Genomic DNA, 25,666 nt, shown 5'->3' on the forward strand with positions numbered 1-25,666 from the left:
GACTAAAGAGGCTGATGGATTTGTGCGGTGTGCGATGCTGTTAATTAGTTGAAGACTTGTAGCAGGAGGTGGGGAGGACCGAGATCTGGACTGGAAACTTGTTGTGAGCAGGGAATCATCATCATCAGTCGTATTTATTGAGCGCTTACTGTGTGCAGAGCACTGTACTAAGCGCTTGGGAAGTACAAGTTGGTAACATATAGAGACAGTCCCTACCCAGCAGTGGGCTCACAGTCTAATGTGTCTCTTGTATTGTTCATTCATTCAGTAGTATTTATTGAATGCTTACCATGTGCAGAGCACTGTACTAAGTGCTTGGAAGGTACAGTTCGGCAACAAATAGAGACCCTACCTAATGGGCTCACATGTTGTACCGTCCCAGGCGATCAGTACGGCGCTCTGCACGCAGTTAATGCTCAATAAATGCGACTGATCGCCCGACCGGTGGATTTGAGGTTGGATGACAGTAGGAGCATGGAATTAGGGATAGAAGAGGCGGGTGGGGTGTAGCTAAGAGGAGCATAAAGGAGTAGTTGGTGAAGAGAGCAGATATGGAAAATGGAGAGAGCTGATGAAAAGGGCTTAAAGTGGATAGTAAGGAGTTAAAAAAGAAAATAAGGAACTTTGAGGAAAGTAGAAGAAGTGGGGCTGCTTGGCCTGGAAAAGAGAAACAGAGAGGCATTGTCTTAAAGTACATAAAGGGATGTTGTGCAGATGTCATTAGTGTGACTGGTCTACATTTCCACTATGGGCGGAAGAGAAAATGGGTTAGACTTGAACCCAAAGGGACAGTAGATGGGTTTTGGTTGTTCCCCCTCCCCCCCGCCCCCCAAATTTATCCACTTTCTTCCAAGGCACTTCACCTACTTCTGTCTTCCGAGTCCTATTTTTTCTCCTCAAAACTGAGTGTTTTCTGTAAATTGAAAGTCCTAAAATCTGGTTCATCTTTGACATGTAACGAAGTGACTGCAGGTCAGTCTAGTTGTTGCGGTTTCTTGTAAGATTTTATAGCCCAGGACTCTGTAGGGGCTATTTTAATTAGATCGTGGGGCTCATCCAGTGTAGACCAAGCCCACACCCCCATAAACCTCCCCAACAGTGCTGAGTGTTTTCTGTAAATTGAAGGTCCTAAAATCTGGTTCATCTTTGACATTTAAAGAAGTGACTGCAGGTCAGTCTAGTTGTTGGGGTTTCTTGTAAGATTTTATAGCCCAGGACTCTGTAGGGGCTATTTTAATTACATCGTGGGGTTCATCCAGTGTAGACCAAGCCCACACCCTCATAAACCTCCCCAACAGTGCTGAGTGTTTTCTGTAAATTGAAAGTCCTAAAATCTGGTTCATCTTTGACATTTAAAGAAGTGACTGCAGGTCAGCCTCGTTGTAGGGGTTTCTTGTAGGATTTTATAGCCCAGCCCCCTTTTAGACAGCCCACTGTTGGGTAGGGACTGTCTCTATATGTTGCCAACTTGTACTTCCCAAGCGCTTAGTACAGTGCTCTGCACACAGTAAGCGCTCAATAAATACGATTGATTGATTGACTTTAGGGGCTATTTTAATTACATCGTGGGGTTCATCCAGTGTAGACCAAGCCCACACCCCCATAAACCTCCCCAACAATGCTGCCAGAGACTTGCATGTTTCCTCTGTTTACAGAAATCTTCCCATATGTGCATTTCCCCTTTTTTCCCTGAAAACTTTACATAGGCAATTAATTCTCAGAAAACGCAGTGTCTCTTTTTTAATGGTACGTGTAGATGCAGGTTAATTAGGTTGGACACAGTCCCTGTCCCGCCCGGGGCTCCCAATCCGAGGGAAATATTTCTAAGTCACTGGGTTAATGGAGTGGATTGGGTTGTAGAGGTCTATTTCATCATTTCTGTTTTAATTTTGGACCGATTCAGGCCCAGTTCTTAAATGTATTGTGAGAGGAGGCAAGTTGGTCGTGTCACTTTAACTTCTCCGATTTCTGTTGGCCTGCCTGCGTGGACTCCTTCCGCAGATTTCTCCCACCCATTCCTCGTTTCCTCCTCCCTCTCCTTCCAGAATGGTTTTAATCCCGAACTGCTGGGAAACACACTGACGCTAATTCCCAGGACTCCAGCCAAGGGCAGGCGCTGGTCTCCCCAGCTTCCTGACACTAGAGAAGATTTGGCTGTAGGCCAGGAGTTAAACCGGGGGGTTTAGCAAATGGACAAATTAGCATTCCTTTTAAATGCAAATTGTTTTCCACTTTTTTTTTTCCAAGATTTCATTGTCCTCTTATCACCTGAGGCTGAATGAGAAGACAGCTTGATTCTGGCCAAAGCTGGTTCACATTAAAGCTTTAAGGCCCTGACTGATTCTCTCTTTCCTGCTGCTGCCTTTTCCCCAAATCTGCCTTTGTAAATTGGGCTTGATCAATCAATCAATCAATCAATCGTATTTATTGAGCGCTTACTATGTGCAGAGCACTGTACTAAGCGCTTGGGAAGTACAAATTGGCATCACATAGAGACAGTCCCTACCCAACAGTGGGCTCACAGTCTAAAAGGGGGAGACAGAGAACAGAACCAAACATACCAACAAAATAAAATAAGTAGGATATGACTTATTCGGGCAAATCTTAGCAAGTTTGTCTGCTAAGGTTAGGCAATATGAGGATTTGGTGTATTTATGATTTTCCATCTTACCTCCTTCCCTTCCCCACAGCACCTGTATATATGTTTGTACATATTTATTACTCTATTTATTTATCTATTTTATTTGTACATCTCTATTCTATTTATTTTATTTTGTCAGTATGTTTGGTTTTGTTCTCCGTCTCCCCCTTTTAGACTGTGAGCCCACTGTTGGGTAGGGACTGTCTCTATATGTTGCCAATTTGTACTTCCCAAGCGCTTGGTACACTGCTCTGCACATAGGAAGCGCTCAATAAATATGATTGATGATGATGATGTACATGTCTATTCTATTTATTGTATTTTGTTAGTATGTTTGGTTTTGTTCTCCGTCTCCCCCTTTTAGACTGTGAGCCCACTGTTGGGTAGGGACTGTCTCTATATGTTGCCAGTTTGTACTTCCCAAGCGCTTAGTACAGTGCTCTGCACATAGGAAGCGCTCAATAAATACAGTTGATGATGATGATTGGAAATCCACTGAGCAGCTGCAGCCATACTAGTTCGGCACATCGGGCACAGATGGCGAATGTCATGAATGAAATTGAGATTCCTGAATCAAACTTGGAGAAGCAGCCCAGCCTAAAGAGCAAGAGCCCGGGAGTCAGAGGACCTGGGTTCTAATCCCGGTATTTGTCACTTAACTTCTCTCTGCCTCCATCGGCAGAATGGGAATAAAATACCTGTTCTGCCTCATACTTAAGCTGTTAGGCCCACTCAGGATAGGAACTGTGTCCAACCTGATTATCTTGTGTCTACCTCCGTGCTTAGTACCGTTCTTGGCACATAGTAAGCATCTCACAGTTATTAATGATGTATTGATATAATTGCAGGATCAAAAAATGCCCGTGGCTAGTTTTTTGTGTGCTACAAATTGCTGACTCTATTGACAGTTATAATAATGATAGTATGTGCAAAGCACTGTTCTAAGTGCTGGGGGGATACAGGGTGATCAGGTTGTCCTATGTGGGGTTCACAGTCTTAATCCCCATTTTACAGATGAGCAAACTGAGGCACAGAGAAGTGAAGTGACGGTTATTTAATTAATACTTCAAGTATGCCTCTTTCAAAACTGAAGCGATTTAACTTGATCCAAAAAGATAGTAACTGGGGGATTTGAACAGCATGCTAAATGGGCTTTGATAGTTCATGTTTTTATTGCCACTCCAGTGGTGATTTTCCTGGACTTGTTAGTATTATGTCAACACACTAAAAAAGAAAAAATGGTTGTTTCAACACCTATATTACTATTTTCCAAAAAATTGAGACATTCACATGATCGGACTTGGGAGTCAGAAGGACCTGGGTTCTAATCCTTGTCTGCCGTGTGACCTTGGGCAAGTCACATAACCTTTCTGCGCCTTAGTTACCTCACCTGTAACATGGGGATTAAGAATGTGGGACCTATGTGGACAAGGGTGGTGCCCAACCTGACCAACTTGTATCTACCCCAGCGCTTAGTACAGTGCCTGGCACATAGTAAGCACTTAACAAATACCATTATTATTATTATTATTACTTCTTCACTGCTTATTTTGGCAAATCCCCTTGCTATGGAATTTTTGGCCCATCCACTTTGCCTTGGAAATGCTCCTTCCCACCCTAATTTCCTCCTCCTCCTATTACAGTATTTGTGTTTTTCTTCTCCATGTTGTGTTATCTTTCATGTTGACACGGTCTTCAGATTATAGATTCCCCCTCCTAGGCTGTGAGCCCGCTTTTGGGTAGGGACCGTCTCTAGATGTTGCCAACTTGTGCTTCCCAAGCGCTTAGTACAGTGCTCTGCACACAGTAAGCGCTCAGTAAATACGATTGAATCTAGACATCTCTAGAGTGGTCAACAAGCGGGCCTCGAGGAGGGGCCACTCAAGACCTGCTTGCAGTTTTTGTGACTTCCCTCCATTGATTGTGGAGGTTTAATAGTAAGAGTATTTAGTAAGCGCCTACCCTGTGTTAAGCATTGGGCGGGGGAGCAGAGGGAAAATACACAAATCATCCAGTGGTATTTTCTGAGCCCTTACTGGGTGGAGAGCACTGTACTAAGGGCTTGGGGGGAATTGGCTTCGCACATAGTAAGCGCTTAACAAGTACCATCATTATTATTATGATTAATTCAACACAATAGCGTTGGTTGACATCACCCCTGCCCACAAGGAGCTCACCAGGGAGATGGATGAGATATGGACTCTTTTCCCAGGCCCCCAGACCAGAAAATGCTGCAGATAAGGGCCACTGGTCAGTCCTCAGTGACTACTTATCCACACTTGACAAGGATTGAGATCGCTCATTACTAGATTTGGAGACCGGGACTCACCCTTCCCTTTACCATCATGATGCGTCTTTCTTTAGAAGAGGCCGTGGGCCCGCGCTATCGTTCGTTCACTGAATTTTCCCTCTGGAAAATATCATCATCATCATCATCATCAATCGTATTTATTGAGCGCTTACTATGTGCAGAGCACTGTACTAAGCGCTTGGGAAGTACAAATTGGCAACATCTAGAGACAGTCCCTACCCAACAGTGGGCTCACAGTCTAAAAATATCATGGTATTGCTTCAGCTAGCAGAGGATATTGCTGCCACTCCAAACGTGTATACGGTTTACTAAAACGGCCGATGCGTCGCGTCCTACTTGTTGGTTTCATTTCTTTGTGGTGGCAGTTTTTCTGGTGCGTTTTTCCATTGGCCTCCTGATTAAATTTCCCCTGAAGATATTCCGTGGCGGGTTGCCAAGATGGGTGGTTAACACCCAGCAGCGGGTTCCACTTGCAGTAAAATTCTTGGATTATCATTGAAGAGCATTAATGATCATTAAGTATCTCATGGTACTGATTTGCATAGTAGTAAAATGGTGGTAGGAAACCTAGGCCTTGGACGGCGATACCGTTTCGTAGCAGATAAATCATCATCATCAATCGTATTTATTGAGCACTTACTATGTGCAGAGCACTGTACTAAGCGCTTGGGAAGTACAAATTGGCAACATATAGAGACAGTCCCTACCCAACAGCGGGCTCACAGTCTAAAAGGGGGAGACAGAGAACAAAACCAAACATACTAACAAAATAAAATAAATAGAATAGATATGTACAAATAAAATAAATAAATAAATAGAGTAAAAAATATGTACAAACATATATACATATATACAGGTGCTGTATACCGTTTCATAGCAGATAAATGAACAGAGAGCCAAATTTCAGCTCTCAAATTCCACTAGCATGAGAAATAACCCTGTTTGTAGAAACTTTAAATGAACACCATTGTAGTCATCATTTAAAATTTCCCTGTCTTAAAAGATACCATCTAGAAATGAAGATTAATATCGGTCTCCCTCTGTAGACTGAGCTCGTTATGGTCAGGGAACGTCTCTGCTAATTCTGCTGTATTATACCCTCCCAACCGCTTAGTGCAGTGCACAAAGCGCTCAGTAAATACAGTCGATCAACTGAAATGAAATCCAAATTACAGGGTGACACCCTGTTAACGACCCTGAAAATAAAGGTGATCCTGAACTGCATTTGATTCAACAAGTTGGGCTGGACAACCGTACCAAGTTATTCATCGAGTTGCTTAAAACTTTGGAAATTCCAAATCACAGAAGTAAATCGTTTTCAACGTGCCTACTTATTGCCGTACGGGGATTGTGTAAATATTGTATTTACGTTGGCTCTCTTTCGGATGTTTAGGTACTGGGGCGTTGACTACAGGCCTGCACCATGCGTGAATACAAGCTAGTTGTTCTTGGCTCAGGAGGCGTTGGGAAGTCAGCCCTGGTAAGTGGTCTCCCTTCTTTATCTCGAACAAAGTCACCGACATGCAGGATTTGCTCCTTCTGAGGTGTAGGCGGAGATTACTGAGTGTAAATCAGCATCTGGCTGTACATTTCAGTGCATTTTAAATCTTATATTAGGTTTATATTGATGCTGTTACTTGATGATGATGGTGATGGCATTTGTTAAGCGCTTACTATGTGCAAAGCACTGTTCTAAGCGCTGGGGAGGATACAAGGTGATCAGGGGGTCCCACGTGAGGCTCACAGTCTTAATCCCCATTTTCCAGATGAGGTAACTGAGGCACAGAGCAGGTAAGTGACTTGCCCAAAGTCACGCAGCCGACAGTTGGCGGAGCTGGGATTTGAACCCATGACCTTTGACTCCAAAGCCCGGGCTCTTTCCGCTGAGCCACGCTGCTTCTCTATCTCTCCACATAAGTGAACTGGAATGTTATGAATTTTTGCGGGGAACCACGCGCTACTTTATTCTGTTCGAAATGAGAAGCAGCGAGGCCTAGTGGTTAAAGCATGGCCCTTGGAGTCAGAAGGACTTGGGTTCTAATCCTCAAGTCTACCACCTGTCTGCTGTGTGACCTTAGGCAAGTCACTCGACTCCTCTGGGCCTCAGTTACCTCATCTGTAAAATGGGGATTAAGACTGAGCCCCATGTGGGACAGGGACTGTGGCGAAACAGAGAAGCAGCGTGGCTCAGTGGAAAGAGCCCGGGCTTTGGAGTCGGAGGTCACGGGTTCAAGCCCCGGCTCCACCAAGTGTCAGCTGTGTGACTTTAGGTGAGTCACTTCACTTCTCTGTGCCTCAGTTCCCTCATCTGTAAAATGGGGATTAAAACTGTGAGCCTCCCGTGGGACAACCTGATCACCTTGTAACCTCCCCAGCGCTTAGAACAGTGCTTTGCACCTAGTAAATGCTTAATAAATGCCATCATCATCATTATTATTATTATTATTACCTTGCATCTACTCCAGTGCTTACTGCGGTGCCTGGCACATAGCGTTTAACATGCCATTTTTTTAAAAATGTGGTTTCTTAAATGGGATTTTGATTAAGCAAGTATAGTCAGTCCTTTAAGTCAGTTTCATCTCTGATCCCTTTGTGCCATCTTTTTTATACTTTGATAAGAGGCCAACATTCCATTAAAGAGCACAAACAATTGATAGGCAACAAATATATCGGTAGTGCATGTCATCCCTGGTTCCCGGGTGCTCGTCTCCACGCTCCAGAATCCAGCAAGAGCAAAAAAAAGTAAGCCTAGGTAGTCGGACTGCTCCATTAGGAATTTAAGTGGCATTTAAGTGCTCACTATATGCCAAGCACTGTGGTAAATGCAAGATAATGAGGTCTCGCGTGGGGCTCACAGTCTGTGGAAGGGAGAACAGGTAGTCAAATCCCCATTTTGCAGGTGGGGTAACTGAGGCCCAGAGAAGTGAAGTGACCTGCCCGAGGTCACACAGCAGTAAGTGGCAGAGCCGGGATTAGATCCCAGGTCCTTCAACTCCCAGGCCCGGGCTCTTTCCATTAGGCCATGCTGCTTCCCAAGGATGGGAAAATGTAAGAAGCTGCCTTCCCCCTCTAATTAGATCCAAAGTTTACTCGTGAATACCCAAGTTAAATAAGGTGCAGCTAAAACTCCGGGTTTCCAAAGAAATGGCGAAAACAAATAAAAGTTGCTGCTCCTGAAGAGAACTACATACATAAGGCAGGAGGAGGTGATGTGAGAATGTTTCAAAACTTAGTCCCTGCTTAAAAAAAAAATTTCAACTTGATGCAGTCAAACAAGGGAATTTTTGAAATGATCCAGGGACTCACCTTAATGAGGAAGGAAGACTCTAGGAAAATACTGGGATTTGAATGTTGTGTATAGTGTTTTGTATTTTGTAGATAAAATGTTCTGATAAGTCAATTTACAGCACAGTATCAACATTCCTCCGAAGACTTCACCACCTGTTTGCCCTTTCCTCCCTCTTTAAGCCACCATCACCTTAATTTTCAAAGATGGCATTAAAACCGAAGTATTTGGGGATGGGATAACTAGGAAGGGGGGAATTTGATTTTTAAAAAATCACATGTACAAAAAATTGGTATCAATCAGCGCTCTTTATTGTATGTTTACTACGTGCAGAGCACCGTGCTCAGCGTTTGGAAGAGTACACCGAGTTGGTAGGCCCGTTCCCTGCCCACGAGACGCTTCCATGTCGACTACTTGATTTCGCCTCTGATAGAGGCATCAAGCATTTTTAGATGGAAAGGACATCCTTGAATGTATTCGGAGGGATCTGGGAACGAATATAAGGGGGAGACTTTGCGCAGGAATGATGAAACCTTCTGTTGAGAATCAGAGTCTTGGTCTTACTGACTTGGAATTTTTTTTCAGTCAATCAGTTGCATTTGTTAAGCACTTACTGTGTGCGAGGGGACTTCACTAAGGGCATGGGAGAGTACAACACAACAATATATTAGGCACATTCCCTGCCCACAGCGAGCTTACAGTCTAGAGGTTGATTACGTTTTTTAAAAGTACCACAAAATACAAGCCTCTGTGGTTAATGTTGCAGTTTTAGATAGAGTTCTGGAGCGTTGCTAATAGTCATGTAAAATGATAAAGCTAATTTTTTCCATAGAACCAATTTAATTGGCCTCAGCATGGATAGCAAACTGTGCCTCAGAGTTGCAGTGGATTTGGTATCTCAAATCCAACTTTCCTATCCCTCCCAGCAGTATCTCTAGAGGAGATCTCCTGCTTCCACTCAAAATCCACCCCCTCCACCTGCGCATCTGACCCCATTCCTTCGCATCTTATCAAAACTCTTGCCCCCATCCTTCTTCCCTCTCTAACAGCCATGTTCAACTCTTTGCTGTCCAATAGCTTCTTCCCCACGGCTTTCAAACAAGCCCTTATCTCCCCTAGCTCAAAAAACCCTGCCCTTGACTCCATGGCTCCCTCCTGTTATCGGCCCATCTCCCTCCTACCATTTCTCTCCAGACTCCTCGAGCAAGTTGTCTACACCCGCTGTTTCAAACTCCTCTCCTCCAGTTCTCTCCTTGACCCACCCCACCCAATCTGGCTTCCGTTCCCTTCACTCCACAGAAACCCCCCTCTCAGACGTCCACAGTGTTTTCCTCCTTGCCACATCCAAAGGCCTCTACTCCATCCTAATCCTCCTCCACCTCTCAGCTGCCTTCGACACTGTCGACCTCCCCCTTCTCCTGGGAACATCCAACCGTGGCTCCACTGACACTGTCCTCTCCTGGTTCTCCTCTTATCTCTTTGGCCGTTCATTCTCAGTGTCCTTCCCGGGCTCCTCTTCTGTCTCCCACCCCCTAACTGTGGGGGTCCTTCAGGGTTCAGTTCTGGGTCCCCTTCTATTCTCCATCTCCACCCACTCCCTTGGAGAACTCATCCGCTCCCATGGCTTCAACTACCACCTGCATGCAGACGATGCCCAAATCTCCATCTCCAGCCCTGCTCTCTCTCCCTCTCTGCAGTCTCGCATTTCCTCTTGCCCTCAAGACATCCCTACTTGGATGTCCTCCCGTCACCACAAGCTAAACATGTTCGGAACAGAACTCCTCATCTTCCCACCCAAACCCTGTCCTCCCCCTGACTTTCCCATTACTGTAGATGGCACCACCATCCTTCTCCTTCCCCTCTAGACTGTAAGCCTGTTGTGTCTCTCTTTATTGCTGTATTGTGCTTTCCAAGCTCTTAGTACAGTGCCCTGTACACAGCGAGTGCTTAATAAATACGACTGAATGAATGAATCAGTCCTTCCTGTCTCCCAAGCCATTAACCGTGGCGTTATCCTTGACTCCTCTCATTCAACCCCCATATTCAATCCATCACTAAATCCTGTCAGTCCCACCTTCACAACGTCGCTAAAATCCGCCCTTTCCTCTCCATCCAAACCGCTACCAAGTTAATACAATCACTCATCCTATCCCGCCCGAATTACCACATCAGCTTCTTTGCTGACCTCCCAGCCCTCTCCCTACTCCAGTCCGTGCGTCACTCTGCTGTCTGGATCATTTTTCTTTAAAAATATTCAGGACCCGATTTCTCACTCCTCAGAAAACTCCAGTTTTTGCCCATCCACCTCCGCATCATACCTAAATTCCTCACCATTGGCTTTAAAACACTCCATCCCCTTGGCCCCTCATAAGTCACCTTGCTACTCTCCTACTACAACCCAGCCCGTACACTTTGTTCCTGTAACGCTAACCTTCTCACTGTGCCTCGATCTTGTCTATCTTGCTGCCGACCCTTCGCCTTCGTCCTGCCTGTGGTCTGGAACTTCCTCGCTCCTCAAATCGGACATGCAATTACTCTCCCCCACTTCCAAGTCTTATTGAAGGCGCATCTCCTCCAAGAAGCCTTCCGTGACTAAGCCCCCTTTACTCTTCTCCCACTCCCTTCTCCATCACCCTGACTTTCTCCCTTTGTTCCTTCCCCCTGTGTAATAAAGCACACATCTGTAATTTCTTTACATTAATGTCTCCCAACCTCTAGACTGCAAGCCCGCTGCGGACAGGGAGTGTGTCCATTTATCAGTTACCTCATCTGTAAAATGGGGATTAAGACTGTGAGCCCCACGTGGGGCAACCTGATCTCCCCAGGGCTTAGAACAGTGCTTTGCACATAGTAAGCGCTTAATAATACCACTGATTGATTAAAAGTTATGGGAAAGTGCATGCCACAAGGCACCCTTGTTTTCAGGGGAAATACTACAGATATTACTCTATTTTATTTGTACATATTTATTCTATTTATTTTATTTTGTTAATATGTATTGTTTCATTGTCTGTCTCCCTCTTCTAGACTGTGAGCCCGCTGTTGGGTAGGGACCATCTCTATATGTTGCCAACTTGTACTTCCCAAGTGCTTAGTACAGTGCTCTGCACACAGTAAGCGCTCAATAAATACGATTGAATGAATGAATGAATTCCATTATTATTATTATTATCATTGTATTGTACTCTCCAAAGCACTTGGTACAGTGCTGCACCCAGTAAGCGCTCAGTAAATAGGATTGAGTGAACAAAGGAATTTAGTACCTCAGCATGTGGCCATTTAAATACCATAAAGCACTCTGATATCACTAAAAGTGGAATTCATAACTTAAAGAAAAGCACAAACCTTGGAAGAAAAGGCCTAACCCAAATCTACCGTTCCCAGATTAATGCTATTTGGCAGCAAAGGTTTGAATTTAAATGCAAATGCTGACAAGAGTTAGTGACTCTCCCACAAAACCAAGGGTGCCAGTTGTTCCAACCTGTTCGTGTGCCTCTAGACGTATCGGAAAATGCGAGTGTGGCCCATTTGTGTTTGTTTTGCAGACTGTGCAGTTTGTCCAAGGAATATTTGTTGAAAAATATGATCCTACGATAGAAGACTCCTATAGGAAGGTATAGTAAGCGCTCAATAAATACGATTGATGAAGATGATGATTTATCAGTTGCATTTCAGGCTGGCGGATAGAACAAGACTTTTCCCCAAAATATTTTTCACTGTCAACGTGGTTTAGATTTTATCTTGATATTTAACATTGGTTTGGTGTGCAAAGTGGATGTGGCATAGTTAATTTATGGGAATTACAGGAACAAAATACGTAATGGGCTACAATTGCCTCAAAGTCAGCCAAATTAGTTTTGGTTAGTATGTTTGATTTTGTTCTCTGTCTCCCCCTTTTAGACTCTGAGCCCACTGTTGGGTAGGGACTGTCTCTATATGTTGCCAACCTGTACTTCCCAAGCGCTTAGTACAGTGCTCTGCACACAGTAAGCGCTCAACAAGTACGATTGATTGATGGATCGATTTGAAGCAGGTCCCAGGTAGAAGAGCTGGGCAAATTTACCCCAGATTTCTTCTTTTGGGTAGTTAGGGTGTCGAGATCTCAGACGTGTCAGTGTCCCAACAATGTGGGTCCCTCTTCTCCCTTAGCAGACCTCAGTGCAGCATCTAGGGAAATATGGGGGTGGGAGAGACGCCCTCCCAGCTCTTCGTCTCAGTCCACAGAACAGCACGATTTCTTCCGTATTTCAACCGTGGGATGACCTGTCTGAAAAATATGCCCGGACAGGTACAAATTCAAGCAGAGAACAGAGAAAAATGTGTGTGGTGTGGGAAATTGAAAAGTCCCCGGAAGAGATGCCACATGCTAGGAAGCCATGTGGATTGTTGTTTTTTGATTTCTTTCCCTCAAAGAACTGTCAAAACTAAAAGAGAAAGCCCGGTTGTTGTCCTTAGGGGGCTTCCTTTCGATGGATGAACTTACAATGAGAGCCAAAGTGGCTGTTTTTAAGAAACTTGCTGGTATAGAAAGTGAGCTGGTCTTTTTATAATTTTGTCTCCTTTTTTTCCCCCACCTCCCTCAGCAAGTGGAAGTAGATGCTCAACAGTGCATGCTTGAGATTTTGGACACGGCAGGAACGGTATGTGAAATGACCCTGTATCCATCTTTAACTTGCAGTTATACTGATCCGGCGAAACATTTCCATAAGCGTTTTCTAGACACCTGTTAAAACAGTTCAGACTTTTTGAAGCCCGCATTTTTGAGAAAACTTACCTACAGCTTACTAAATTAATTTGGTTTGCGGTTGGGGATGGTTTATATTATAGTCTTTCACATTAAAGGAACGTTTCTTGGGTATCTGCTCTTGGATATTAATCATCTGCCTCTCACTTTACACTCCGTTGGGACTTGATGCAGGATCAGGAAATCTGGGCTGGAGTAAAGGAACAGATTGCTATTTTGGAGCACCCTGTAAACATGAATCAGAATTGAATCATGTATACAGTGAGTTTGGTCACTTAGAAATCCTCCAAAATTTAAACACCCTAAAATGAATGTGCCTTCTAGAGCTTGCTAGGCCGGAAAAGGGCCGGAAAGGTTCCAGCATTCCCGTGCTGCAGATAATTCCTCACATCTTAAGGGATGCCTTTGAAGGGCAGATGGAAGCAAGAAGAAGGGGTCCAATGTTATGTGGTGGGCTCTCGGGCACCAGAAGAATCCAGAGAACTGATATTTGAGAGGGTCTTATAAATTCTGCAGGCGTGGGGGATGTTTGAGGGGAGAAAGCTCATCCTCATATCTTCCCTTGGCATTCTCTCCAGAGTCCCGGGCATATTTGCAAGGGAAATCCTTCTGGACCCATTCTCCGTGTCGAAAGGCTTCCCTCTTCGGAATGGCCCCGTTCACGGGGATATTCGGAAGGCCCCGAGACTGAACAACCGACGAATTGGTGCCCCTGTACCTGCTCCTAAAGCAGAAGTGCTTTGCTCCCGTTATCAGAGTGCGTGACCCCACTCCAGTGGCAGTTTGGATAACTTAGAGCAGCATCCCAGTCTCAGAAGCTGAGCGGCGTGGGGTGTTTCGACTCGGAGCAGGAAAGCGATGCCAAAATGTGCCGGGAGCAAAGTCAGACCGTATGGGCTTGGGAAGCTAAATAGCGTTGGTCTTACTGCTTAGTGAGAGGGCTAAAGTTTGATTCGGCCTTCTGCCTCCCACGCCAGGAGATGATATCGTGAATGAGTTCAAGCTCTAAGCAGGGCCAGCTCGTTAGTCCTATCATCCGAAAGTCAAACTTGCAGCTCAGTCAGATGACTACAGCCACCTGATGTCCTACAGGCTGGTTTGACCATTGCCTACCGCACTCTAAGTGCGTGCTACTCATTCAGAGGACCACAGCCGCACGAACCGCCGAGGGTGGGATTGACCGTTGCCCAATACGCTCCAAATGCTTGCCGCTCACTCAGCGAACCGCCAAGGACTAGATTGACCACTGCTTAATAAACTCTAGACACTTGATAGCAGAACCGTTGGGTAACCGCATTGCAACCAAGCCACTGAAAGTGACCTCTTTTTGAAGCGGGAACGCCACCTCCAAGTAGCATTTACAGATGAGGTAACTGAGACCCAGAGAAGTTAAGTGACTTGCCCAAAGGCACACAGCTGACAAGTGGCGGAGCCAGGACTTGAACCCAGGATCTCTGACTCCAAAGTCCGTGCTCTTTCCGCTGAGCCGCGCTGCTTCCCTAACCCACCTGGGGCTCAGACTCCATCCCCACTTTACAGATGAGGTAACTGAGGTGTGGAAGTGAGGTGATTTAGTACAGTGCTCTGCACACAGTAAGCGCTCAATCAGTACGATTGATGATGAGTAGAGAATGGGCTCTGAGATCCTTTTTTCTTTTTTTAAGCATTTACTATGTACCAGGCACTGTACTAAGCACTGGGGTAGATATAAGCTAATCAGCCTGGACACCGTCCGTGTCCCATAAGGGGTTCACAGTCTTAATCCCCATTTCGCAGATGAGGCAGCTGAGGCCCAGAGAAGTGCGGTGACTTGCCTGAGGTCACACAGACAAGTGGCTGAGCCAGGATTAGAACTTCCTAGGCCTGTGCTCTATTCACTTGGCCACTCCGCGTCTCAATCGTACCCCTAAGACCACAACCAAGACTGGCGGATATAGCCTGGTGACCCCAACGTTGGTTCGATTAAAATGGCTCCGGTATAGAAACTTCTTGCAGCAAAACAACACATCGCTTCACATCATCGTAGCACGGAGGAAACCTACAGTGAGACATACAGTTAAGGATTCAGGAACTGGCCGGCCAACTGTAAGCTAGCAACTCAGACTCGTATCCTCAGAAGTGCTTAATACAGTGCTCTGCACACAGTAAGCGGTCCAGTATGATCGATTGGAAGAGGCCTGTGAAACGATGAAACTTCCACTGGCATCCCTGGAACAAAAGGAGACCGTATATACCCACATGGGTTGTCCTTCAACATTTGGGACCGTAAAGAAATCTCACGGATCCTCAAATGCGCCGTCGTAATCCCCATACAGAAGGAAAGTGAGAAGGCTCACTCGGGGAACTGCCAGGAATCCGTCTTATCGGTGTCATCGATGTCCAGTCACCGAGAACCGGTTAAGCGTCGAGGACTGGACGTGAAAAGGCCGGTTCCCAAGGCAGCGTGCAGACAGTGGGGTATCGTTTCACCGGATCAGGGCCGCGATCTGCCTTGGCAGTAGATCTGGAAAAATCGGGTTTTGCACCAGACTACCAGAAGGATTTTTCTTCGGCCACCCAAATCTTCAAACCGACACCAAATTACAGCGCGATGTACCCCAGAGGTGCCCGAGCCGAAAAGTCAGAGAAAGGCAAGCCTGTCGCTTGAGAGATGACATAGGGTGTTGACAACAGGGCATCAAACTACACCCCAGATTGAAGTTTTAAAAAGTTGTGGGGTTCAACCTTGACAATAGGGCATCAAACTACACCCCAGATTGAAGTTTTAAAAAGTTGTGGGGTTCAGCCTTCTGAGTAGCTAAGGCTAGAACCTACGGCCGTTTCATTAGTGTCCCCTCAGCCACGTTCAAAGACCAATTGCTGCGTCCACAACAGAAAAGTCCCTGACCACAGTCAATTCACCGATAGCGGCAGTGCTTGGAGCACGTGGGGGAATGTGGGGAAAAGGCTTGATGGCCAGATATCCGAGCGGCTGCCGTGTAGAGCGCTTGCAAGCAAGGAGGGCAGTGCCAAAATTTGGAAGGTGGTCAGGTAGCTCATGCAGACCGGGAGTTAGTGACTGTGGCCCCTGGATTACTGGCCTGTCCCGGCAATCCGGAGAAGGTCTGCTCGCCTTGAGCACGGGTTTCGGGAAGCTCAGGAGACCCAGAGGAAGGTGAGCTCGGTATTGCAAGCAGCAGTTGCATCAGCAGAACAAAGGGCACGTAGTGGAATGGAAAGCCCCCACACTTATACTTTCAGTAAAGCCTTCTTCAAACACAAAGGACCACAATCCTGACCCCTCCTCCTTCCCCCAGCCATTGCTCAGGGGGATGCTTCACCTCATATTGTTGGTTAATTCTATGCAATAAGACATACATGTCTTCTGGGTTGCTTATTGCTTTGAAATTGGGTTCAAAAAATGGTGCTTAGATTATTACATTGCCTCCAATGATCTATAATAATAATGGCATTTGTTCTGTAATTATATATATATATATATATATATATATATAATTACATAATCTATAATTACCCTTCTCCCTACGCTGTGCACCTAGAACCGTTGGTTCATTTTATTTGAGTGTTAAAATGTTGCCTGCCTTAATGTGTTTTTCTCCCTCTAGGAGCAATTTACAGCAATGAGAGACTTGTACATGAAAAATGGACAGGGCTTTGCACTAGTGTATTCCATCACAGCGCAGTCCACATTTAACGACTTACAAGATCTGCGAGAACAGATTCTCCGAGTTAAAGATACCGACGACGTAAGTTGGTTTCCTAAACCGTCGCAAGTCTGTCCCTGATGTCTGAAACGGCGATCGTGCCCCCCCTTTCAGTGTTTTTGGGCTGTTTTCATCACGCCGCTACACAAAGTGTAGATTAGCAGGCTTCCAGGATGCCCCAGTCCTACTCAGTAAAGCTGACGTACCCCACATAAAGGAGAATAAAGGGGCCAGGGCCCAGCCAGTCATTTATTGAGCGCTTACTGTGTGCGGAGCACTGCACCGAGCGCTTGGGAGAGTATGGTACAACAGTCGGTAGATACGTTCCCTACCCACAACGAGCTTACAGCCTCGAGGGGGGGACGAGGAAGAAATGAATCTAGGGAGTGGAGAGAAGGACTACTGAGAAGAGAAAATGGGGAGCAAAAGAAATGTGTTAGAGAAGACAAAGCAGAGAAAGGGAAACAAGAGTTCTCTTTTAAGACTAGATAAGTCAAAGGAAAAGGGCATGGAGAAGAGAGGTTGAATGAAGAGGGACCAAAACTACAGTCAATCCGTCAATCGCTTGTATATTTTGAGCCCATACCGTGTGCCAAGCACTGTAGTAGGCGCTTGGGGGGGAACAGTGCCATTGAGTTAGGGTGGCATATTAAGTGCCGGGGGAGAGGTAAATATCAAGTTCTTAAAGGATCTACGCAGATCCAAGTGCAGAGGCAACATAGAAGAAAATGAAGGTTTACTCAAGAAAAAGCCTCTTGGAGGGGGTGCGATTTTAAGGAGGAGAGAGTAGTGGGCTTGTCAGATATGAAGGTGCAGTGGGATCAAGGAGGGATTTATTTTTTTAGGACGGGAGATAGGTGAGTGCGTTTGAAAACAGTAGGGATGGAGCCATTGGAAGAGTGAGCGATTGAAGGTGGCAGGCCAGGAGGGAAGAAGCTTGGGGACAACTGCTTTAATAAGGTGCGAAGGGATTCAAATGGAGGCACAAGGAACTGAGAGATCTCTTGAGATAGCTCTGGGAAAGATAGGCGAGTCACGGGGGGCGCGGAGAGTACAGGGGAGATTTTATGGATTTTATTCACAGGCCCTCCTTTCACCAATTCAATCTAATTGACTCTTTACATTTATTTACTTTAGTCCTGCGTGTGATCTGTACATCTGCTCCTAATCCTTGCCCACCAGTTTGACTTCATGGAATAGCTTTGCTCAGAGCCCAGACACCCTGGGATGATTAGCAGGAGATTGCTGTGTTCCCGACACCAGAAGCATCACATTTCTGAGCACTTCCTAGTCATAAAACTCGGGGAGAAAGACGCGGGGAGCAAGGGGAAATGCCACAAAAAGCAAAATTAATTTTGACTTCTGAGCCCTTTAGATGTGAAATTAGGAAAGCCAGTATGTGTACTTAGGGGGAAATGAGGAAACATTTCCCTAAAGCTCCGTTTTGTCCCATTAAGGGGAAATCCGTAGCCAAAATTGCTTTCGGTATCATGCACTTCCCTGCCTACGCACAACCCATCGCTCCTCTCTCCTTTCCCGGGCCCAAGCCTTGTTCAGATTTGCAGGGACCACACATTTGCCATCTGGAATCTGTCCTCTCCTCATAAGAGTTCACCACCACCAAATGTCTTTTCAGGTGCCAATGATTCTGGTTGGGAATAAGTGCGACTTGGAAGATGAAAGAGTTGTAGGAAAGGAACAAGGCCAGAACCTAGCAAGACAGTGGAACAACTGCGCGTTCTTAGAATCTTCAGCTAAATCAAAGATAAACGTTAATGAGGTAAGGTGAATGTCGAAGGTGAACTTCTTGATTGCCCTGGGCAGCGGTGCAGAACGGCACTGCCCGTTTTGAGCACCACATTGGAGAGATCATCATCAATCCTATTTATTGAGCGCTTACTGTGTGCAGAACACTGTACTAAGCGCTTGGGAAGTACAAGTTTGCAACATATAGAGACAGTCCCTACCCAACAGTGGGCTCACAGTCTAAAAGGGGGAGACAGAGAACAAAACCAAGCATACTAGCAAAATAAAATAAATAGAGTAGATATGTACAAGTAAAATAAATAAATAAATAGAGTAATAAATATGTGCAAACATACAGGTGCTGTGGGGAAGCAAGCAAGCAAGAGATGCAAGCTTATTTCTGTGTGAGCCTTAGAACAACAAATTTGATGTGCGGTGAGGTACACAGAGAAGCCACATGGCCTAGTGGAAAAGAACCCATTCCTTGGAGTCAGAGGAAGTGGGTTCGGATCCCAACTCCGCCACTTGTCTGCTGTGTGACTATAGGCAAGTTCCTTCACTTCTCTGCGCAAGTGTCCTCATCTGTAAAACGTGGATTAAATCCTTTTTCTACTTAGACTCATCCCTCGAGACTGTAGGCTCAGAATGGGCAGGGAACGTGTCCGCCAATTCCGTTGCGTTGTATTCTTTGAGCGCGTAATACAGTGCTCTGTGCATAGTAAGCCCTCAGTAAAAATCATCGATTGATAAACCAGGGAGCCCCAGATGGGCAGGGATTGAGTCCATCGTGATTATCTCAGGACAGTGTGTGTGGCCCATAGTAAATGCTTAAGTGCTATTATCATTATCATCATCATCATTACTACTATTGCTATTGCTAGACGGGCCCCTCATATGTATCTAGAACAATACCCCCTAATCTGAACGATGATTTTAGTTCCACTCTGCATTGTCTTAACCTCTTCCCCTCCCTTTGAAATATTTTGACTGAAATAGAGATTAAAGCCCATTTCAGTTTAGCACAGAGAGTAGCCGATCTTTCAGCACAGACATATCCGAGTCTATTCGAATAAGTGTCCTTTTTATCAGTAGGATGTGAAAATTAAAAAAAAGTCCTCTGTAGGTGTTTGAAAAATCTAATTCAGAATCATGTAGGTACAGTTATATTGCTCTATGATCATAGATTTTGTTTTTTATTCATACTATATTGTGAATCTTTTAGGTCTCAAGCACACAGTATAGTGATGTATGTTCATTTCACAGATGAGGAAACTGAGGCCAACTTGTACTTCCCAAGCGCTTAGTACAGTGCTCTGCACACAGTAAGCGCTCAATAAGTACGATTGATGATGATGAGGCACTGAGAAGCAACGTGCCCCAAGGTCCCACAGCAGGCAAGAAGCACAGCCAGCACCAGACCCGAGATCTTTTCACGATGCACTGTGCATCATATTTTATACTTCATTTAGTATACGTTAGTAAACTTCATTTAGTGCTCGGTCTCTCAACACCCTATTTTTGTGGAACCAATGAAAAGCGCTAACTGGTTCTAGCAGTAGTGGCTAAGCACCATAAGGTGAGCATGAATCAGAAATGAAGAGGAGTTTAAAAGCAAGTATTATTTTGGGAAGTGCTGAAAGAAATGTGATTTGTAGGAGCAAACCCCGTCTACTACGCTCACGGTGATCGGGGTCCTCCCTGCAGCCCGAAAAGGTCCTTGTGGGCAGGGATCTTGTCTACCAACTCTATTACATTGTACTTTCTGAAGCGCTTAGTACATGCTCTTCACAGAATAAGTGCTCAGTAAATACCATTGATTGATTGATTGATTAAAACCTTGCCCACTTATGTGCTCCCCCAACTTGAGGCGAACTTGGAGAGCATCCTGAGGGAAGAACAGAATGATTAAAGAATGGGGAAAGGGGGAAGAATGATTAAAAGGGTGTGAAATGCTACAGACTCCCTTAATAGACTCCTTTTGAGCAGGGAATGTGTCTACCAACTCTTATCGTACTCCTCCAAGTGCGTAGTGCAGTGCTCTGCACACAGTAAGCGCTCAAAACATGCCATCGATTGATTAATTTCAGCTTTGCAGACAGGCTATAAATTGATCTAAGGTGGGAAATCTAATTTCCTAAGTTACAAGAGCACTTAGTACAGTGCTGTGCACTTAGTAAGCGCTCAATAAGCTGTTTTGCACACAGTAGGGGCTCAGTCGATACGACTGACTGGATAAATACCGATGACGTCTCAGGCCTGGTCCGGCCACAGTAAGGCTTTCAAATTAGAGAAATGTCGGCAGCGTTAATAAAAGTACATTTTTTGGACACCTGGCTTTACCCTCATGCTTGTCCCAAATCGTTAATGCGTTTGCTTTCTTTTTTGAGTCAGTGCTGTGGATAGATACCGAACTGTGTAAACTGAACAATCCCACTTATGTTCACAGATCTTTTATGATCTAGTGCGGCAAATTAACAGAAAAACTCCTGTCCCCGGGAAGGCACGTAAAAAGTCGTCGTGTCAACTGCTTTAATGTACAGATGTATTGTAGCTCTGAGCCAGGTGAGTTCATGGACTATTTGGGTCTCCGTTGTCTCGATTTGTGTGATTAGTTTAACTGTACTTACCGGAGGTGCTTAACCTGTGGAAATGTTCCAAAGTAGGTAGATTGAAATCAGTGGAGTTGTATCACACTACTGCAAGACAGGTGACGTAGCAGAGCACATTCAAGCGAGCTTAAATGTCCTTTTCGTTTCAGTACTGCTGAGCGTCTCTTCCCTTGCTCTCCAATTTCATTTAAAAACTATCAGTTTGATTTTGCTGGGAGCTTTCAGATTGCGTCCTGTTTTTCAGCACGCCGTTCACGTGTGCACCCTTCCTTTGTTAAGGGCAAGTATCAGAGCGTGGATGGATTTCTAATGCCTCCCCGTTTCCAGACACCAGTTATGCGGTTGAATTGTTTGCGGCCCCAAAAATCGCCCCCCACGTTATCACAGCGCTGATTCTCCTGTCCGTTGAGGGTCGGCCTCAGCGGGCCCCACTCCCGCCCCCCGACTCTTCCTCCCGGGTCCGTTCCCGCCTTCTCTCCGGCTTTCCGTCGATAGTCCCCGACGGCCTTTCATCTCCTCGGCTGGGTCCGCTGGGATCGGCTCAGTCCTAAGGAAGCTTTAAAGGATTTCCTCAGGGAGACCCCACAACTACTTAGTTTGACCCCACAGACTAAACCGTTGGCCCCAGCCTCCCACCCTTTCACCCCCTCCCTTCCTGGCTTCCAGTCGGGAGACTCGGAGCGCGGCCGCAGGTGACTGTTTCCATGTCGACTGTGGCAGCGGAGCGAGCTAGCGGGCCCGAACCCCCGAGTTGAATCGTTCGGAGACCCCCCCTCGGTGTTTTAATCCACTTAGAGAAGCAGCGCGGCTCAGCGGAAAGAGCCAGAGGTCGTGGGTTCTAATCCTGACTCTGCCACTTAGCTGTGTGACCTTAGGCAAGTCACTTACCTTCTCTGGGCCTCAGTGACCTCCTCTGTAAAATGGGGGTGAAGACTGTGAGCCCCACGTGGGACAACCTGATCACCTTGTATCCCCCCAGCGCTTAGAACAGTGCTTGGCACATAGTAAGCGCTACAGTATTCATCCATATCCATTGGTTGGCTGTTTTGGAAAGATGCTATGAGCCGGGCAGAGTGAGTCTTTTGTTCTGTTTTCATTTATTCCCTGGAAGAAAGAGGCCAGGTTTTTCCGGAAACAGTTGTCAGTGATATCTGGGAGAAGCAGCATGGCTCAGTGGAAAGAGCCCGGGCTCTGGAGTCAGAGGTCCTGGGTTCAAATCCCGGCTCTGCCAATTGTCAGCTGTGTGACTTTGGGCAAGTCACTTCACTCCTCTGGGCCTGTCACCCCATCTGTAAAATGGGGATGAAGACTGTGAGCCCCCCGTGGGACAACCCGATCAACTTGGGACCTCCCCAGCACTTAGAACGGGGCTTTGCACATAGTAAGTGCTTAATAAATGCCATTATTATTATTATTAACGAATACCAACATTATAAGAACGTCTTCAAATGCCGTCAGGTCGTTTCGGGCCCGCAGCCACCCCGTGGACCCCACCCGGTCTCGATCCAAAAATCCTGTGTCCGGCTGTCCTCGGTGGTCCTTAACGTGAACGGGAAATACGTGCCGACCTCCCCAAGTCGTCCTTCCGGGCTGAGATCATCATCATCAATCGTATTTATTGAGCGCTTACTATGTGCAGAGCACTGTACTAAGCGCTTGGGAAGTACAAATTGGCAACATATTGAGACGGTCCCTGCCCTACAGCGGGCTCACAGTCTAAAAGGGGAAGACAGAGAACAAAACCAAACATACTAACGAAATAAAATAAATAGAATAGATATGTACAAGTAAAATAAATAGAGTAATAAATATGTACATACATATATACAGGTGCTGTGGGGAAGGGAATGAGGGGGATGGAGAGAGGGACGAGGGGGAGAGGAAGGAAGGGGCTCAGTGTGGGAAGGCCTCCTGGAGGAGGTGAGCTCTCAGCAGGGCCTTGAAGGGAGGAAGAGAGCTAGCTAGATCTATTTTCAGAACAGCAAAAACTTGCAAGGTTCCCTGTGGTGGAAAACACCCGGCCCTCGTTAATATCTGAGCGCCTCGAGTGTCCCCCGGTTCGTATGGGGACCCCGGCCCCCAAAGCTAAGAGTCAGCCTGCGTTCGCGTCACTTGGGAAGCTGGTTGCGCCCGCGAGTCCTCGGGTTGTGTCCCAATGTGCGTTTCCCTCTTCGTGGCTCCAGGTTTGAAGAACTGTTGCCCAATTCCAACAGCGCCAGCATTCCGACTTTATTCAGCCCACCAACATCTTAAATGGACTTTCCCGTGGTGATACCCTTGAAGAAACGGATGAAAGCTACGACATCGGTTGGCACATTCGGTTCACTTGGCGGTGTCAGAGATTTTTACTTACAGCGTGAGTATGCAGCTGGTGAAACCAGAGGCTCCGTCCAGTATTACTGCTAAGAGACGTTGTTCATCCCTCCTCCAGTGCTGTACGTGTATGAAAATTGCGGACTGTAAACTCTTAACAAGCCCCATACTTTCTATTGGAGAGTCCAGTAATGGAAATCCTGAAAGCACCACTATTTTAGCATAATGAAAGAAAGTCCAAAGAGCTCCTATATAGACTACTCCAGATAACTCCGCTTCTTTGATATTTGTAGCTTCTTGTAATTTTTTTTTTTTTTTTTTTTTAAAGAAATACGAAGTCACCATCGTATTGTACAAAAGCGCTTTGAATTAACACAACCGCTAACTAGATTTTGGGGTTCCTTTCTAATTTTTGGAAAACCTGTGGAGACCGTGATCTTGTCTTTAAAATGAGATAGTCCTTTCAGTATAACGTCTCAGATCTAAGACTTTGCCTTTAATATCTGTTGGGAAGGAAAAAGAAAAAAAATGTCCAGACTTTTCAATCTTTTATCGTACGTTCCTTTTTTTTGTTTACATAGGGAACACTGTTTATAGTTACGTGTACAGTGGGGGTCTACAACAAGAAGTGTATATTTTCAGACAATTTTTTAATGATTTGACAATTTTTTGTAAATCATTTTCAGGCTTCTGCAGCTGTAGATTCTCACTGTGAACCCCCCCCTCCCGCCCCCTTCTTCCCCCCGTCTCCTCTTCCCCCCCGCTTGCTCATGCGTAAGTGTATTTGCAATACCAAATAGACAGGTTTTAGCCCTATTACCCGTTAGTGACTGTTTCCCCGTGTGTAACGTTTTGGTTGAGATGTGAAATGGTGGAAGAGTACTGTGGATGTGAATGTGGGAAGTGATTTTTATAATCCTATGTAATTGGTCACGGGGCCCGAGTTTGCAGTAATTTCCCCTTTGCCGGTTTATTTACCAAATGCCCCGTTGCTTCGTCCGCATTAACGTTCGGGTGTAAAGATCGTGTGTATATCCAGCAGGGAGCCACAGTATTTAAATTGACCGACCTAATGTTACAAACTGCTTCGCGGTGGCCAAATGTAAACTAAAAGCCTTAATCGAAAGTGGTGCAATTTTGTATAACGTAGCATCAGTAGTTCAATAAATTTGGATTGCCATGCAAGGGCTTGCATTATAATTACCTGCCACTTGAACGTTTTGTGTAGTGTTTTTCACAGTGCTAGGAAATAAACGTGGGTTTAACTTTTTTTTTAAAAAAAAAAGTAACGGACGTGCCCTGCACGGTGCGCGGTCTCGGACTCTGCCGGATCGGCGGGCAGGGAAGGCGGCCGACTTTATAGGTTTGATTCCAGCATCAGCCTAGCCACCTCGGACTTTTATTTCTTTTCCCCCCTGCAAGATAATTTTGTAAAACAAGCAATAACGCCTATACAACTCCGCTCGGTATGGTTCAGCAGCTCTTCTCTTTGAAAATGGGAAAGTGAAAATACTTCGATGCTGTTTTTTTTTTATGTAGGATTAAGTTATACCCAGGACGTTACGGTTATAAAAATATTTTAATGAAGCGGACTCACGTACTGCTTTCTTTTTAGGTGCTAAGAGGGTTGTGTCTTGGTAGGGTACGCAGATTGGATTTTCAGTCAGCCGGTCATCATCAATCGTGTTTATTGAGCGCTTACTATGTGCAGAGCACTGTACTAAGCGCTTGGGAAGTACAAATTGGCAACATCTAGAGACAGTCCCTACCCAACAGTCGACGGTATTGAATGCTTCCTCTGTGCCGAGCACCGTCCTAAGTGCTTGGGAGAGTTCAAAGCAGCAGAATTAGTGGACGTGTTCTCTGCCCAATTTACGTTCCCAACTTGTACTTCCCAAGCGCTTAGTACAGTGCTCTGCACACAGTAAGCACTCAATAAGCGAACAGCGAAGCAGCGTGGCTCAGTGGAAAGAGCCCGGGCTTTGGAGTCAGAGGTCATGGGTTCAAATCCCGGCTCCGCCAATCGTCAGCTGTGTGACTTTGGGCACTTCTCTGTGCCTCAGTTACCTCATCTGTAAAATGGGGATTAAGGCTGTGAGCCCCCTAAGGGACAACCTGATCGCCTTGTAACTTCCCCAGCGCTTAGAACAGTGCTTTGCACATAGTAAGCACTTAATAAATGCCATCAAAAAAAAAAATAAATGCGATTGATTGATTGATTGCCCACAATTAGTTTTCTTTTGGGAAGTTCAGGATCAGGCCATGTGGACAGTTTGAAACTTTGCCAAAACAGCTCCCTGCGTAGGCCACAT

General features: G+C 45.7%; 1 protein-coding gene across 1 annotated transcript in view; it reads left to right on the forward strand.

Annotated features, from left to right (window-relative positions):
• RAP1B (RAP1B, member of RAS oncogene family) overlaps positions 1-24,554 on the forward strand; it is a 49,499-nt gene extending 24,945 nt beyond the window's left edge. The window contains exons 2-8 of the mRNA XM_038756610.1: positions 6,346-6,432; positions 11,784-11,852; positions 12,822-12,878; positions 16,588-16,728; positions 18,323-18,466; positions 20,879-20,994; positions 23,225-24,554. Of these exons, the coding sequence (XP_038612538.1) occupies positions 6,376-6,432; positions 11,784-11,852; positions 12,822-12,878; positions 16,588-16,728; positions 18,323-18,466; positions 20,879-20,965 (555 nt within the window). The 5' untranslated portion in view covers positions 6,346-6,375 and the 3' untranslated portion in view covers positions 20,966-20,994; positions 23,225-24,554. The remainder of the gene's footprint in view (positions 1-6,345; positions 6,433-11,783; positions 11,853-12,821; positions 12,879-16,587; positions 16,729-18,322; positions 18,467-20,878; positions 20,995-23,224) is intronic.
• Positions 24,555-25,666: the final 1,112 nt, after the last annotated feature.

This window comes from Tachyglossus aculeatus, chromosome 14 (assembly GCF_015852505.1).
Source record: "Tachyglossus aculeatus isolate mTacAcu1 chromosome 14, mTacAcu1.pri, whole genome shotgun sequence".
NCBI lineage: Eukaryota > Metazoa > Chordata > Mammalia > Monotremata > Tachyglossidae > Tachyglossus > Tachyglossus aculeatus.